Source organism: Pecten maximus, chromosome 1 (assembly GCF_902652985.1).
Source record: "Pecten maximus chromosome 1, xPecMax1.1, whole genome shotgun sequence".
Taxonomy (NCBI): domain Eukaryota; kingdom Metazoa; phylum Mollusca; class Bivalvia; order Pectinida; family Pectinidae; genus Pecten; species Pecten maximus.
Window position 1 is genome coordinate 1,070,634 of NC_047015.1, and position 17,576 is coordinate 1,088,209.

Below are 17,576 nucleotides of genomic sequence, written 5' to 3' on the forward strand. Positions count from 1 at the left end.
TGTTATCATTAATGTCCAGTGGTATATATGTTATCATTTAATGTCCAGTGGTATATATGTCATCACTACATTTAATGTCAAGTGGAATATATGTTATTATTTAATGTCCAGTGGTATATATGTCATCATTAATGTCCAGTGGTATATATGTCATCATTAATGACCAGTGGTATATATGTTATCATTATCATTTAATGTCCAGTGGTATATATGTTATCACTACATTAAATGTCCAGTGGTATATATGTTATCACTATATTTATTGAGAGTAAAATAAGAAATATGAATATCAGTAATTTCACCTCATATAGATATTGATAATAAATGCTATCTCTGATATCGGGCCTTGACTATTTGGCATGAACTGTCGAGGTATACGTTGATATTTATAATATTGGGCCTGAAATGTCGGAGTACATGTTGATATTTATAATATTGGGCCTGAACTGTCGGGGTACATGTTGATATTTATAATATTGGGCCTGAACTGTCGGGGTATACGTTGATATATATAATATTGGACTGGACTTTCGGGGTACATTTTAGCGATCACGTGTCCAGACCCAGGCAGGCCATTGAGGGGATCGTTTGTGGGGACAGACCCCTCTCTAGGAGGACTGATCAGATTCCGCTGTGATGATCCTGAGTTGGAGATTGTGGGGCACGAACAGCTGGAGTGTGTTTTAACCCAAGATAATGCATCTTTAGTTTGGAACAGTTCGGTTCCTGCCTGTAATGGTGAGTTAACAGCATAGCCTTCACTTCGGTATCTGTAGGAGTAAATATGGAACATAACGCTGACCTTGGTAGAATAGCACGCTGACCTTGATATAGTATCACGACGACTTTGTTTTAACATGACGCTGACTTTGGTATACCACACATTGGCCTTGATATACCACACACTGACCTTGGTATACCACACACTGACCTTGATATACCACACACTGACCTTGGTATACCACACACTGACCTTGATATACCACACACTGACCTTGGTATACCACACACTGACCTTGGTATACCACACACTGACTTTATATATCATCGTAGTCTTAGCGACACTCAAGGATCTTTCGTTTCTTTGTAGATGTTACCAGACCAACCATTTCAGGATGTCCTGAGGGGACTGTGAGTGTGGATAAGTACGCATCGCCTATGTTTCTCCTCCCTGTAGCCAACGACAATTTAGCATTGTCTAACTTTACAGTGACACCTTCAAACTTTGACCCCTCTGACCCGGTACTGGATAATCTAACCGTGGTCTACACTGCTACAGACATCGCCGGTAACACAGCAGAATGTAGGATTGCCATCGTTGTATCGGGTAAATACACAATCTCCCATAGTGGGTATTGTCTTCGACCTATCAATGTACTATCACCATCACAATCGTATCGGGACGGTATTTTCACCATCACAGTCGTATCGGGACGGTATTGTCATAATCATAGTCGTATCGGGACGGTATTGTCATAATCACAATCGTATTGGGAAGGTATTGTCATCATCACAATCGTATTGGGAAAGTATTGTCATCATCACAGTCGTATAGGGACAGTATTGTCATAATCACAGTCGTATCGGGACGGTATTGTCATAATCACAATCGTATTGGGAAGGTATTGTCATCATCACAATCGTATTGGGAAGGTATTGTCATCATCACAGTCGTATAGGGACAGTATTGTCATAATCACAGTCGTATCGGGACGGTATTGTCATCATTACAGTCGTATAGGGACGGTATTGTCATCATCACAATCGTATCGGGACGGTATGGTCATCATCACAGTCGTATAGGGACGGTATTGTCATCATCACAATCGTATCGGGACGGTATTGTCATCATTACATTAGTATCGGGACGGTATTGTCACCATCACAATCGTATCGGGACGGTATTGTCATCATCACAGTCGTATAGGGACGGTATTGTCATCATCACAGTCGTATAGGGACGGTATTGTCATCATCGCAGTCGTATAGGGACGGTATTGTCATCATCACAGTTGTATAGGGACGTATTGTCATCATCACAGTCGTATAGGGACGGTATTGTCATCATCACAGTGGTATAGGGACGTATTGTCATCATCACAATCGTATCGGGACGGTATTGTCATCATCACAGTCGTATAGGGACGGTATTGTCATCATCACAGTCGTATAGGGACGGTATTGTCATAGTCACAGTCGTATAGGGACGGTATTGTCATCATCACAATCGTATCGGGACGGTATTGTCATAATCACAGTCGTATCGGGACGATAATGTCACCATCACAGTCGTATCGGGACGGTATTGTCATAATCAGAGTCGTATCAGGACGGCATTGTCACCATCACAATCGTATCGGGAGGGTATTGTTATCATCACAATCATATCGGGACGGTATTGTCATAGTCACAGTCGTATCGGGAAGGTATTGTCATAATCACAATCGTATCGGGAGGGTATTGTTATCATCACAATCATATCGGGACGGTATTGTCATCATCACAATCGTATCGGGACGGTATTGTTATCATCACAATCATATCGGGACGGTATTGTCATAATCACAGTCGTATCGTGACGGTATTGTCACAATCACAGTCGTATCGGGACGGTATTGTCATCATCACAGTCGTATCGGGACGGTATTGTCACCATCACAGTCGTATAAGGACGGTATTGTCATCAACACAATCGTATCGGGTAGGTATTGTCACCATCACAGTCGTATCGGGACGGTATTGTCATAATCACGGTTATATCGGGTCGGTATTGTCATCATTGCAATCGTATCGGGACAGTATTGTCATCATCACTATCGTATCTGGTCGGTATTATCATCATCACAGTCGTATCGGGACGGTATTGTCACCATCACAATCGTATCGGGACGGTATTGACATCATCACAATCGTATCGGGACGGTATTGTCACCATCACAGTCGTATCGGGACGGTATTGTCATCATCACAGTCGTATAGGGACGGTATTGTCATCATTACAGTAGTATGGGGACGGTATTGTCATAATCACAGTCGTATCGGGACGGTATTGTCATCATCACAGTCGTATCGGGACGGTTTTGTCATAATCACAGTCGTATCGGGACGGTATTGTCACCATCACAGTTGTATAGGGACGGTATTGTCATCATCACAGTCGTATAGGGACGGTATTGTCATCATCACAGTAGTATCGGGACGGTATTGTCATAATCACAGTCGTATCGGGACGATATTGTCACCATCACAGTCGTATTGGGACGGTATTGTCATAATCAGAGTCGTATCAGGACGGTATTGTCACCATCACAGTCGTATCGGGACGGTATTGTCATAATCACAATCGTATCGGGAGGGTATTGTTATCATCACAATCATATCGGGACGGTATTGTCATCATCACAATCGTATCGGGACGGTATTGTTATCATCACATTCATATCGGGACGGTATTGTCATAATCACAGTCGTATCGGGACGGTATTGTCATCATTACAGTAGTATCGGGACGGTATTGTCATAATCACAGTCGTATCGGGACGGTATTGTCATCATCACAGTCGTATCGGGACGGTATTGTCATAATCACAGTCGTATCGGGACGGTATTGTCATAGTCACAGTCGTATCGGGACGGTATTGTCATAATTTCATTTCAACATATTTTATTGTATAACATTTATACAAATGGGTTAGACAGCAGGCTTGGCCTATATAAGTCTTCCCCAATACAAACAGAACAATAGTAGAATTAAACTAAAACAATTGAAAGTGAAGAAGTATAAGAAATATGTATATAAATTAAGTCAATGGAGATGAAATATCTATGGAGATGGAATTTTTTTTTATGAATATATTAATTTTTATATATGGTCAAAGGGAGGTAATTATAAAAAGAACTAACAATTAGTGGGAAAGGGAGGTAATAAGGTTCTAGTATATCCTTTGTCAAATTATGATCATGTTACAGAGTTATAAAAAGATTTTGTTCTCAGTTAATAGCTATTGCTTAGATACAGGATTGGCACCCAGCCTTAAATTCAGCAGCACTATAGATGTTCAGGCATATTGTCATAATCACAGTCGTATCGGGACGGTATTGTCATCATCACAGTCGTATCGGCTAGATATTACCATCATCACAGTCGTATAGGGACGGTATTGTCATCATCACAGTCGTATCGGGACGGTATTGTCATCATCCCAGTAGTATCGGGACGGTATTGTCATAATCACAGTCATATCGGGACGGTATTGTCATCATCTCAGTCGTATCGGGACGGTATTGTCATCATCACAGTCGTATAGGGACGGTATTGTCATCATTACAGTAGTATCGGGACGGTATTGTCATAATCACAGTCGTATCGGGACGATATTGTCACCATCACAGTCGTATTGGGACGGTATTGTCATAATCAGAGTCGTATCAGGACGGTATTGTCACCATCACAGTCGTATCGGGACGGTATTGTCATAATCACAATCGTATCGGGAGGGTATTGTTATCATCACAATCATATCGGGACGGTATTGTCAACATCACAATCGTATCGGGACGGTATTGTTATCATCACAATCATATCGGGACGGTATTGTCATAATCACAGTCGTATCGGGACGGTATTGTCATCATTGCAGTAGTATCGGGACGGTATTGTCATAATCACAGTCGTATCGGGACGGTATTGTCATCATCACAGTCGTATCGGGACGGTATTGTCATAATCACAGTCGTATCGGGACGGTATTGTCATAGTCACAGTCGTATCGGGACGGTATTGTCATAATTTCATTTCAACATATTTTATTGTATAACATTTATACAAATGGGTTAGACAGCAGGCTTGGCCTATATAAGTCTTCCCCAATACAAACAGAACAATAGTAGAATTAAACTAAAACAATTGAAAGTGAAGAAGTATAAGAAATATGTATATAAATTAAGTCAATGGAGATGAAATATCTATGGAGATGGAATTTTTTTTTATGAATATATTAATTTTTATATATGGTCAAAGGGAGGTAATTATAAAAAGAACTAACAATTAGTGGGAAAGGGAGGTAATAAGGTTCTAGTATATCCTTTGTCAAATTATGATCATGTTACAGAGTTATAAAAAGATTTTGTTCTCAGTTAATAGCTATTGCTTAGATACAGGATTGGCACCCAGCCTTAAATTCAGCAGCACTATAGATGTTCAGGCATATTGTCATAATCACAGTCGTATCGGGACGGTATTGTCATCATCACAGTCGTATCGGCTAGATATTACCATCATCACAGTCGTATAGGGACGGTATTGTCATCATCACAGTCGTATCGGGACGGTATTGTCATCATCCCAGTAGTATCGGGACGGTATTGTCATAATCACAGTCATATCGGGACGGTATTGTCATCATCTCAGTCGTATCGGGACGGTATTGTCATCATCACAGTCGTATAGGGACGGTATTGTCATCATTACAGTAGTATCGGGACGGTATTGTCATAATCACAGTCGTATCGGGACGATATTGTCATAATCAGAGTCGTATCAGGACGGCATTGTCACCATCACAGTCGTATCGGGACGGTATTGTCATAATCACAATCGTATCGGGAGAGTATTGTTATCATCACAATCATATCGGGACGGTATTGTCATCATCACAATCGTATCGGGACGGTATTGTTATCATCACAGTCGTATCGGGACGGTATTGTCATCATCACAGTCGTATCGGGACGGTATTGTCATCATCACAGTCGTATCGGGACGGTATTGTCACCATCACAGTCGTATAAGGACGGTATTGTCATTAACACAATCGTATCGGGTAGGTATTGTCACCATCACAGTCGTATCGGGACGGTATTGTCATAATCACGGTTATATCGGGTAGGTATTGTCATCATCACAATCGTATCGGGACGGTATTTTAATCATCACGATCATATTAGGGAGGTATTGTCATCATCACAATCGTATCGGGACGGTATTTTAATCATCATGATCATATTAGGGATGTATTGTATACAATCTACCAATGAAGGTCATCATCACGATCGTATCAGATAGGTATTGTCTACAGCCTACCAATGAACGATCAGCATCAGAGGGTAGTGTCCTAAACCTACCAATAAACGATCACCATCACAGGGTAGTGTCCTCAACTTACCTATGAACGTGTGAAATTATGATTACTTGACAATCACAGTATAATTATTGTGCATGATATTGCTGTAGTCAAGGTGCCACGTGGTTCTAAAACAGGTCTCAACAAACTTTGTATTGGTGTGATTATGGTAACTTTAAGACATTGGAACACGTCCGATTCCAATATAGTTAATGGGTAAAAGGAGAACACACTGCATTAGATTCACTGTCAGTGTTAAATAAATTATGTTCATCAACCGTAAGAGCATGAAAAGCATGATAACAAAAACAAAAAACAAAAAAAAAAAGAAAGAAAGAAAATGATAAAATGAATAAAATACATCATTCTGTATTTCTTGTTCCGGATTTTAAAACCATATTAAAGATTTAAATGGCAGTTTTATTGTTGTGCATGTATATTTGCCATCTAATAATATGATTCTTGTCTGAAAGCACTATTACCAGAACGATTCCTGTTTTCTAAAAGAACTATACATGCTTTAAAACCAGTCTTTTCAGGACTGCTGACCAACCATTGCTCAGTATTAAGATCTTTTAAAATCCCTCGTTTTATATTGAATTACTAAATATATCGGTATTCGTATTGTTTTTGTTAAACTGCTTCAGACCCAACAATCTTAACATTTCCAGATGAGAGTTTACCAAAGATTCATTGTCCTGATTCATTCACCGCTTATCTAATGGACCAACCCTACACTATCATCATTTCATCCGCAAATTTCTCCGTATTTCCTTCATCCGCAACATTGGACTTTGGACCAGATCAAGTGCAGGTATCGGCAGAAACCTTGGACAAAGATTTTACCATATATGGCAACATCACAGATACGAAGGGAAACTTTGATACGTGCTGGTTCCAAGTGAAAATAAAGGGTAGGATGGCTTTGATACTAGGCACTTATTGAAGATGTTTAATCTATCTTAAGTGAATATACTGTATATTTCATACAATTACACTAAGTATATAGATAATACTACTGCGTTAAAGGAATGTAACGATTGACATACGAAGACTCGTATTTGGTACTAACAAGTTTGATTGAATTATTGAACGAGTGCGTCTCCTTTAATTCGTAGCTTCCCTTTTTGATTTCAACATTTAGCATCACCAATAAGAAACTTACTCTATCGTATCATTCGTATATTCATATCCTAAAGTGATACATGAGTATGTGTCTAATGTACAATCTCACCTTATATACCATGTACTATTTAACCACTGTTCTTTTGACTAAAATTTCCATATCCAAACAGCCACCTGCAATCCTGCTACGTTGACCATTCCAACAAATGGTCAGTTAAACTGTAGTGTGACATTGGACAATGCCGGGTATAGGTGTGAAGGAGAATGCAACCAAGGCTATTACTTTTACGAAGACTACAGTCCAGCCTACGATGTTTTCATCACGGAATGTGATATAGGGGGAAACTGGACATACCCTTACATCCCCTCCTGTGTGTGTAAGTTTATATGTTATATCTGGGACACTGGACACACCCCTACATCCCTCCTGTATGTGTAAGTTTATATGTTATATCTGGGACACTGGACACACCCCTACATCCCCTCCTGTGTGTGTAAGTTTATATGTTATATCTGGGACATTGGACACACCCCTACATCCCTCCTGTGTGTGTAAGTTTATGTTATATCTGGGACATTGGACACACCCCTACATCCCTCCTGTGTGTGTACGTTTATATGTTATATCTGGGATATTGGACACACCCCTACATCCCTCCTGTGTGTGTAAGTTTATATGTTATATTGGGACATTGGACACACCCCTAAATCCCCTCCTGTGTAAGTTTATATGTTATATCTGGGACATTGGACATACCCCTACATCCCTCCTGTGTGTGTAAGTTTATATGTTATATCTGGGACATTGGACATACTCCTACATCCCCTCCTGTGTTTGTAAGTTTATATGTTATATCTGGGATATTGGACACACACCTACATCCCTCCTGTGTGTGTAAGTTTATATGTTATATCTGGGACATTGGACATATCCTACATCCCCTCCTGTGTGTGTAAGTTTATATGTTATATCTGGGATATTGGACATATCCCTACATCCCCTCCTGTGTGTGTAAGTTTATATGTTATATTGGGACATTGGACATATCCTACATCCCTCCTGTGTAAGTTTATATGTTATATCTGGGACATTGGACATATCCTGCATCCCTCCTGTGTAAGTTTATATGTTATATCTGGGACACTGGACATACCCCTACATCCCCTCCTGTGTGTGTAAGTTTATATGTTATATCTGGGACACTGGACATACCCCTACATCCCCTCCTGTGTAAGTTTATATGTTATATCTGGGACATTGGACACACCCCTACATCCCTCCTGTGTAAGTTTATATGTTATATCTGGGACATTGGACACACCCCTACATCCCTCCTGTGTGTGTAAGTTTATATGTTATATCTGGGACATTGGACATATCCCTACATCCCCTCCTGTGTGTGTAAGTTTATATGTTATATTGGGACATTGGACATACACCTACATCCCTCCTGTGTGTGTAAGTTTATATGTTATATCTTGGACACTGGACGTACCCCTACATCCCTCCTGTGTAAGTTTATATGTTATATCTGGGACACTGGACATACCCCTACATCCCCTCCTATGTGTGTAAGTTTATATGTTATATTGGGACATTGGACACACCCCTACATCCCTCCTGTGTAAGTGTATATGTTATATTGGGACATTGGACATACCCCTACATCCCTCCTGTGTAAGTGTATATGTTATATTGGGACATTGGACATACCCCTACATCCCTCCTGTGTGTGTACGTTTATATGTTATATCTGGGATATTGGACACACCCCTACATCCCCTCCTGTGTGTGTAAGTTTATATGTTATATCTGGGACATTGGACATATCCTACATCCCCTCCTGTGTGTGTAAGTTTATATGTTATATCTGGGATATTGGACATATCCCTACATCCCCTCCTGTGTGTGTAAGTTTATATGTTATATTGGGACATTGGACATATCCTACATCCCTCCTGTGTAAGTTTATATGTTATATCTGGGACATTGGACATATCCTGCATCCCTCCTGTGTAAGTTTATATGTTATATCTGGGACACTGGACATACCCCTACATCCCCTCCTGTGTGTGTAAGTTTATATGTTATATCTGGGACACTGGACATACCCCTACATCCCCTCCTGTGTAAGTTTATATGTTATATCTGGGACATTGGACACACCCCTACATCCCTCCTGTGTAAGTTTATATGTTATATCTGGGACATTGGACACACCCCTACATCCCTCCTGTGTGTGTAAGTTTATATGTTATATCTGGGACATTGGACATATCCCTACATCCCCTCCTGTGTGTGTAAGTTTATATGTTATATTGGGACATTGGACATACACCTACATCCCTCCTGTGTGTGTAAGTTTATATGTTATATCTTGGACACTGGACGTACCCCTACATCCCTCCTGTGTAAGTTTATATGTTATATCTGGGACACTGGACATACCCCTACATCCCCTCCTATGTGTGTAAGTTTATATGTTATATTGGGACATTGGACACACCCCTACATCCCTCCTGTGTAAGTGTATATGTTATATTGGGACATTGGACATACCCCTACATCCCTCCTGTGTAAGTGTATATGTTATATTGGGACATTGGACATACCCCTACATCCCTCCTGTGTGTGTACGTTTATATGTTATATCTGGGATATTGGACACACCCCTACATCCCCTCCTGTGTGTGTAAGTTTATATGTTATATCTGGGACATTGGACATACCCCTACACCCCGCCTGTGTGTGTAAGTTTATATGTTATATCTGGGACAATACAAGGACATACCCTACATCCCTCCTGTGTGTGTAAGTTTATATGTTATATCTGGGACATTAGACATACCCCTACACCCCGCCTGTGTGTGTAAGTTTATATGTTATATCTGGGACATTAGACATACCCCTACATCCCCTCCTGTGTGTGTAAGTTTATATGTTATATCTGGGACACTGGACATACCCCTACATCCCTCCTGTGTGTAAGTTTATATGTTATATCTGGGACATTGGACATACCCCTACATCCCTCCTGTGTAAGTTTATATGTTATATCTGGGACATTGGACACACCCCTACATCCCCTCCTGTGTGTGTAAGTTTATATGTTATATCTGGGACACTGGACATACCCCTACATCCCTCCTGTGTGTGTAAGTTTATATGTTATATCTGGGACATTGGACATACCCCTACATCCCCTCCTGTGTGTGTAGGTTTATATGTTATATCTGGGACATTGGACATATCCTACATCCCCTCCTGTGTGTGTAAGTTTATATGTTATATCTGGGATATTGGACATATCCCTACATCCCCTCCTGTGTGTGTAAGTTTATATGTTATATTGGGACATTGGACATACCCCTACATCCCTCCTGTGTGTGTAGGTTTATATGTTATATCTGGGACATTGGACATATCCTACATCCCCTCCTGTGTGTGTAAGTTTATATGTTATATCTGGGATATTGGACATATCCCTACATCCCCTCCTGTGTGTGTAAGTTTATATGTTATATTGGGACATTGGACATATCCTACATCCCTCCTGTGTAAAATTATATGTTATATCTGGGACATTGGACATATCCTACATCCCTCCTGTGTAAGTTTATATGTTATATCTGGGACACTGGACATACCCCTACATCCCCTCCTGTGTGTGTACGTTTATATGTTATATCTGGGACACTGGACATACCCCTACATCCCCTCCTGTGTAAGTTTATATGTTATATCTGGGACATTGGACACACCCCTACATCCCTCCTGTGTAAGTTTATATGTTATATCTGGGACATTGGACACACCCCTACATCCCTCCTGTGTGTGTAAGTTTATATGTTATATCTGGGACATTGGACATACCCCTACATCCCCTCCTGTGTGTGTAAGTTTATATGTTATATTGGGACATTGGACATACACCTACATCCCTCCTGTGTGTGTAAGTTTATATGTTATATCTTGGACACTGGACGTACCCCTACATCCCTCCTGTGTAAGTTTATATGTTATATCTGGGACACTGGACATACCCCTACATCCCCTCCTATGTGTGTAAGTTTATATGTGGTATTGGGACATTGGACACACCCCTACATCCCTCCTGTGTAAGTGTATATGTTATATTGGGACATTGGACATACCCCTACATCCCTCCTGTGTAAGTGTATATGTTATATTGGGACATTGGACATACCCCTACATCCCTCCTGTGTGTGTTAGTTTATATGTTATATCTGGGATATTGGACACACCCCTACATCCCCTCCTGTGTGTGTAAGTTTATATGTTATATCTGGGACATTGGACATACCCCTACACCCCGCCTGTGTGTGTAAGTTTATATGTTATATCTGGGACAATACAAGGACATACCCTACATCCCTCCTGTGTGTGTAAGTTTATATGTTATATCTGGGACATTAGACATACCCCTACACCCCGCCTGTGTGTGTAAGTTTATATGTTATATCTGGGACATTAGACATACCCCTACATCCCCTCCTGTGTGTGTAAGTTTATATGTTATATCTGGGACACTGGACATACCCCTACATCCCTCCTGTGTGTAAGTTTATATGTTATATCTGGGACATTGGACACACCCCTACATCCCTCCTGTGTAAGTTTATATGTTATATCTGGGACATTGGACACACCCCTACATCCCCTCCTGTGTGTGTAAGTTTATATGTTATATCTGGGACACTGGACATACCCCTACATCCCTCCTGTGTGTGTAAGTTTATATGTTATATCTGGGACATTGGACATACCCCTACATCCCCTCCTGTGTGTGTAAGTTTATATGTTATATCTGGGACATTGGACATATCCTACATCCCCTCCTGTGTGTGTAAGTTTATATGTTATATCTGGGATATTGGACATATCCCTACATCCCCTCCTGTGTGTGTAAGTTTATATGTTATATTGGGACATTGGACATACCCCTACATCCCTCCTGTGTGTGTAGGTTTATATGTTATATCTGGGACATTGGACATATCCTACATCCCCTCCTGTGTGTGTAAGTTTATATGTTATATCTGGGATATTGGACATATCCCTACATCCCCTCCTGTGTGTGTAAGTTTATATGTTATATTGGGACATTGGACATATCCTACATCCCTCCTGTGTAAAATTATATGTTATATCTGGGACATTGGACATATCCTACATCCCTCCTGTGTAAGTTTATATGTTATATCTGGGACACTGGACATACCCCTACATCCCCTCCTGTGTGTGTACGTTTATATGTTATATCTGGGACATTGGACATATCCCTACATCCCCTCCTGTGTGTGTAAGTTTATATGTTATATTGGGACATTGGACATACACCTACATCCCTCCTGTGTGTGTAAGTTTATATGTTATATCTTGGACACTGGACGTACCCCTACATCCCTCCTGTGTAAGTTTATATGTTATATCTGGGACACTGGACATACCCCTACATCCCCTCCTGTGTAAGTTTATATGTTATATCTGGGACATTGGACACACCCCTACATCCCTCCTGTGTAAGTTTATATGTTATATCTGGGACATTGGACACACCCCTACATCCCTCCTGTGTGTGTAAGTTTATATGTTATATCTGGGACATTGGACATATCCCTACATCCCCTCCTGTGTGTGTAAGTTTATATGTTATATTGGGACATTGGACATACACCTACATCCCTCCTGTGTGTGTAAGTTTATATGTTATATCTTGGACACTGGACGTACCCCTACATCCCTCCTGTGTAAGTTTATATGTTATATCTGGGACACTGGACATACCCCTACATCCCCTCCTATGTGTGTAAGTTTATATGTGGTATTGGGACATTGGACACACCCCTACATCCCTCCTGTGTAAGTGTATATGTTATATTGGGACATTGGACATACCCCTACATCCCTCCTGTGTAAGTGTATATGTTATATTGGGACATTGGACATACCCCTACATCCCTCCTGTGTGTGTTAGTTTATATGTTATATCTGGGACATTGGACATACCCCTACATCCCCTCCTGTGTGTGTAAGTTTATATGTTATATCTGGGACATTGGACATACCCCTACATCCCCTCCTGTGTGTGTAAGTTTATATGTTATATCTGGGACATTGGACATACCCCTACATCCCCTCCTGTGTGTGTAAGTTTATATGTTATATTGGGACATTGGACATACCCCTACATCCCTCCTGTGTGTGTAAGTTTATATGTTATATCTGGGACATTGGACATACCCCTTCATCCCCTCCTGTGTGTGTAAGTTTATATGTTATATCTGGGGCACTGGAAATATCCCTACATCCCTCCTGTGTGTGTAAGTTTATATGTTATATCTGGGATATTGGACATACCCCTTCATCCCCTCCTGTGTGTGTAAGTTTATATGTTATATCTGGGACATTGGACACACCCCTACATCCCTCCTGTGTGTGTAAGTTTATATGTTATATCTGGGATACTGGACACACCCCTACATCTCTCCTGTGTGTAAGTTTATATGTTATATCTGGGACCGTGGACATACCCCTACATCCCTCCTGTGTGTGTAAGTTTATATGTTATATCTGGGACATTGGACATACCCCTACATCCCTCCTGTGTGTAAGTTTATATGTTATATCTGGGATACTGGACACACCCCTACATCCCCTCCTGTGTGTGTAAGTTTATATGTTATATCTGGGACATTGGACATACCCCTACATCCCTCCTGTGTGTGTAAGTTTATATGTTATATCTGGGACATTGGAATACCCTACATCCCTCCTGTGTGTGTAAGTTTATATGTTATATCTGGGACATTAGACATACCCCTACATCCCTCCTGTGTAAGTTTATATGTTATATCTGGGACATTGGACATACCCCTACATCCCTCCTGTGTGTGTAAGTTGATATGTTATATCTGGGACATTGGACATACCCCTACATCCCCTCCTGTGTGTGTAAGTTTATATGTTATATCTTGGACATTAGACATACCCCTACATCCCTCCTGTGTGTGTAAGTTTATATATTATATTGGGACATTGGACATACCCCTACATCCCTCCTGTGTGTGTAAGTTTATATGTTATATCTGGTACACTGGACATACCCCTACATCCCTCCTGTGTGTGTAAGTTTATATGTTATATCTGGTACACTGGACATACCCCTACATCCCTCCTGTGTGTAAGTTTATATGTTATATTGGGACATTGGACATACCCCTACATCCCTCCTGTGTGTGTAAGTTTATATATTATATTGGGACATTGGACATACCCCTACATCCCTCCTGTGTGTGTAAGTTTATATGTTATATCTGGGATATTGGACATACCCCTACATCCCTCCTGTGTAAGTTTATATGTTATATATGGGACATTAGACATACCCCTACATCCCTCCTGTGTAAGTTTATATGTTATATCTGGGACACTGGACATACCCTTACATCCCTCCTGTGTGTGTAAGTTTATATGTTATATCTGGGACATTGGACACACCCCTTCATCCCTCCTGTGTGTGTAAGTTTATATGTTATATCTGGGACATTGGACATACCCCTACATCCCCTCCTGTGTGTGTAAGTATATATGTTATATCTGGGACATTGGACATACCCCTACATCCCCTCCTGTGTGTAAGTTTATATGTTATATCTGGGACATTGGACATACCCCTACATCCCCTCCTGTGTCAGTTTATATGTTATATCTGGGACATTGGACATACCCCTACATCCCCTCCTGTGTGTGTAAGTTTATATGTTATATCTGGGATATTGGACATACTCCTACATCTGTCCTGTGTGTGTAAGTTTATATGTTATATCTGTGACATTGGACATACCCCTACATCCCCTCCTGTGTGTGTAAGTTTATATGTTATATCTAGGACCCTGGAAATACCTCTACTCTACATACCCACCAGAATGTGTAAGTTTATATGTTTTACCAAATAAAGATTGTCTTATCAAACGTTTAATTTGTTTTCCAGCGTCTTTGCCAACATCCTTCAAACAAGTCCACGAGCTGGTCTATCAGCCTCTCAGCAATGGCAGTGCCCTGTCTGTAGACTGTCTCAATCTATACCTCACCAGCATCCAGCAGGCCTACCCCACAGTGTCGGACAGGGTGACCGATGTATGTGGCTTTCTCGGAGAGGTCAGTACTGTCACCATCACTGGTGGTCAGTTTACCGACATCGTTAACAACACGGTAAGAGTTACCGCATTTTACTATATCCTTACTCGCTAAGTTGTTTTGGTTCTAAACATCGACTGGATACTAAATTGTACTAGAGTGAGGAAATTGGATCATCCGGATACAAGCTGTATCAATAAGGCTATCGTCGTTTCAGACTTTGAGTCAGAACCGTATCTCCTTGGTCTCCGTCTAAGCCACATGGCAACTTGACCACCATGCTTCTTATTTCGGTTATGCACTTCAGTAATTAATGTACCCTTGAATTATACGGTTGAATGACCAAAGTGTTTGTTTTCCTTCTGTAGTTTACCGGCACTTTCACGCTCGAGTTTGATCCGTCGACTGTAGATGCTTCTCACGACTGTGTACAAGCTACTGCTTGGATATTTACAAAAACCACGTCAGTTATAGAGGAAATGAAGAACATCCTTGGAATTACTGACTGCGTTAACATTACCGCTGATTATCTGGCACTAGTCACCAACGAACAGATGTGTGACAACAACGTTAAAACACGGGACCAATCAGGAACAAGGGTTTGCTGTACGTTACTGAACCACTCAAAATATAACATTGGGTTATCCTCGGGTTATCCACGGAAATATGATTCCGAAACTTATGTAATGATAAAGTATCTTGATATGTCAAACGAAAAATAATCTGTCAATGGTTTTGAATCATGATAAATGTTTGGTGTCGTTTTAGTGGTGTGTCCCCCAGGAACCTTAAAAAATGAGGACAATAGTTGTGAATTATGTCCCCTTGGAACATTCAATGACAGAGAGGGGATGACATCTTGCAGCGGCTGTCCACTTGGAACATGGACAGAGAAGGCTGGCGCCTCAAACTCTTCCGATTGTAAAGGTAGATAATGAATACCACACTTATGTTTACTAGGAAAACCATTGATATTTTAGGAGTTGAAGCTAACCCTAACCAGTGTTATAATGCAGTTTAGTAATTGCAAGTAATTCATGAAAATAATTAATCAATCGGATATAATAGCAGTTTACTTGAATATGTATATATAAGTGCTAGAGAGGTTATCAAATGACCATCTTTTGTTGTAGATGTGTGTAGAAATGGTTTATACTCCAACACCAGGCTACCACCTTGTGGTCAGTGTCCGGAAAACTCATACCCTGTGTCCAGTCATGCATGTCTGGCCTGCCCCACGGGCACAAAATACATAGGAACCGCAGCCTACTTGACTAGAAACTGTCTCCAAGGTGTGAACACAAATTATATGACAACTATTTCAGTTAATTCAAATATTAAACATTTTCATGTTGCATCCTTCAGCACAGATATTTGAGTTAAATCATGATTTTACCATCTTGTTATGTTCTAGAACCCTGTAGGTACACAATGACTCCAAATATGATTGACAGCGTGGATGGCCCGACCTATTCGGGCACTTTAGATCAGTGCGAGCAGTTCTGTGAGGAACTGGAAGGAATGACCACTGTCCGATGTACGGGCTTCTCATATCACAGCTTGCTCCAGCAGTGTACTCTCCACCACGGAGATGTGGTCAGTCTAAAGGCTAACACCACGTTTGACCACTACAGCCGGACTTGCAATAGGCTCAGTGACAGTGGTGAGTACGGAGTGTGCTATAATCGCGGTGGTCTAGGTGACAACACGTAAGACCACTACAAAATACCTGTATGTGTGGTCAGTTTAGGGGAGGGGCTTGGGTAGTCTAGGTGACAACACGTAAGACCACTACAAAATACCTGTATGTGTGGTCAGTTTAGGGGTGGGGCTTGGGTAGTCTAGGTGACAACACGTAAGACCACTACAAAATACCGGTATGTGTGGTCAGTTTAGGGGAGAGGCTTGGGTAGTCTAGGTGACATCACTCAAGACCACTATAAATGAACCCGTAGGTTTGGTGAGTCTAGGGGGGGGGGGGGGGGGGGGGCGTGGGTAGTCTAGGTGACATCACTCAAGACCACTTTAAATGAGCCCGTAGGTGTGGTGAGTCTTGGGGGCGTGGGTAGTCTAGGTGACATCACGTAAGACCACTACAAAATACCTGTATGTTAGGTAGTTTAGGGGAGGGGCGTGGGTAGTCTAAGTGACAACACATAAGACCACTA

General features: G+C 41.1%; 1 protein-coding gene across 1 annotated transcript; it reads left to right on the forward strand.

The window, feature by feature from the left end:
• Window positions 1–556: 556 nt before the first annotated feature.
• LOC117339847 (sushi, von Willebrand factor type A, EGF and pentraxin domain-containing protein 1-like) lies at window positions 557–17,121 on the forward strand. Its single transcript, XM_033901558.1, has 9 exons — window positions 557–738; window positions 1,091–1,327; window positions 6,794–7,036; window positions 7,418–7,624; window positions 15,263–15,483; window positions 15,777–16,014; window positions 16,177–16,335; window positions 16,542–16,700; window positions 16,823–17,121. Exons 2-9 carry the CDS (start codon window positions 1,159–1,161, stop codon window positions 17,119–17,121), a joined length of 1,695 nt encoding a protein of 564 aa, XP_033757449.1. The 5' UTR covers window positions 557–738; window positions 1,091–1,158.
• Window positions 17,122–17,576: the final 455 nt, after the last annotated feature.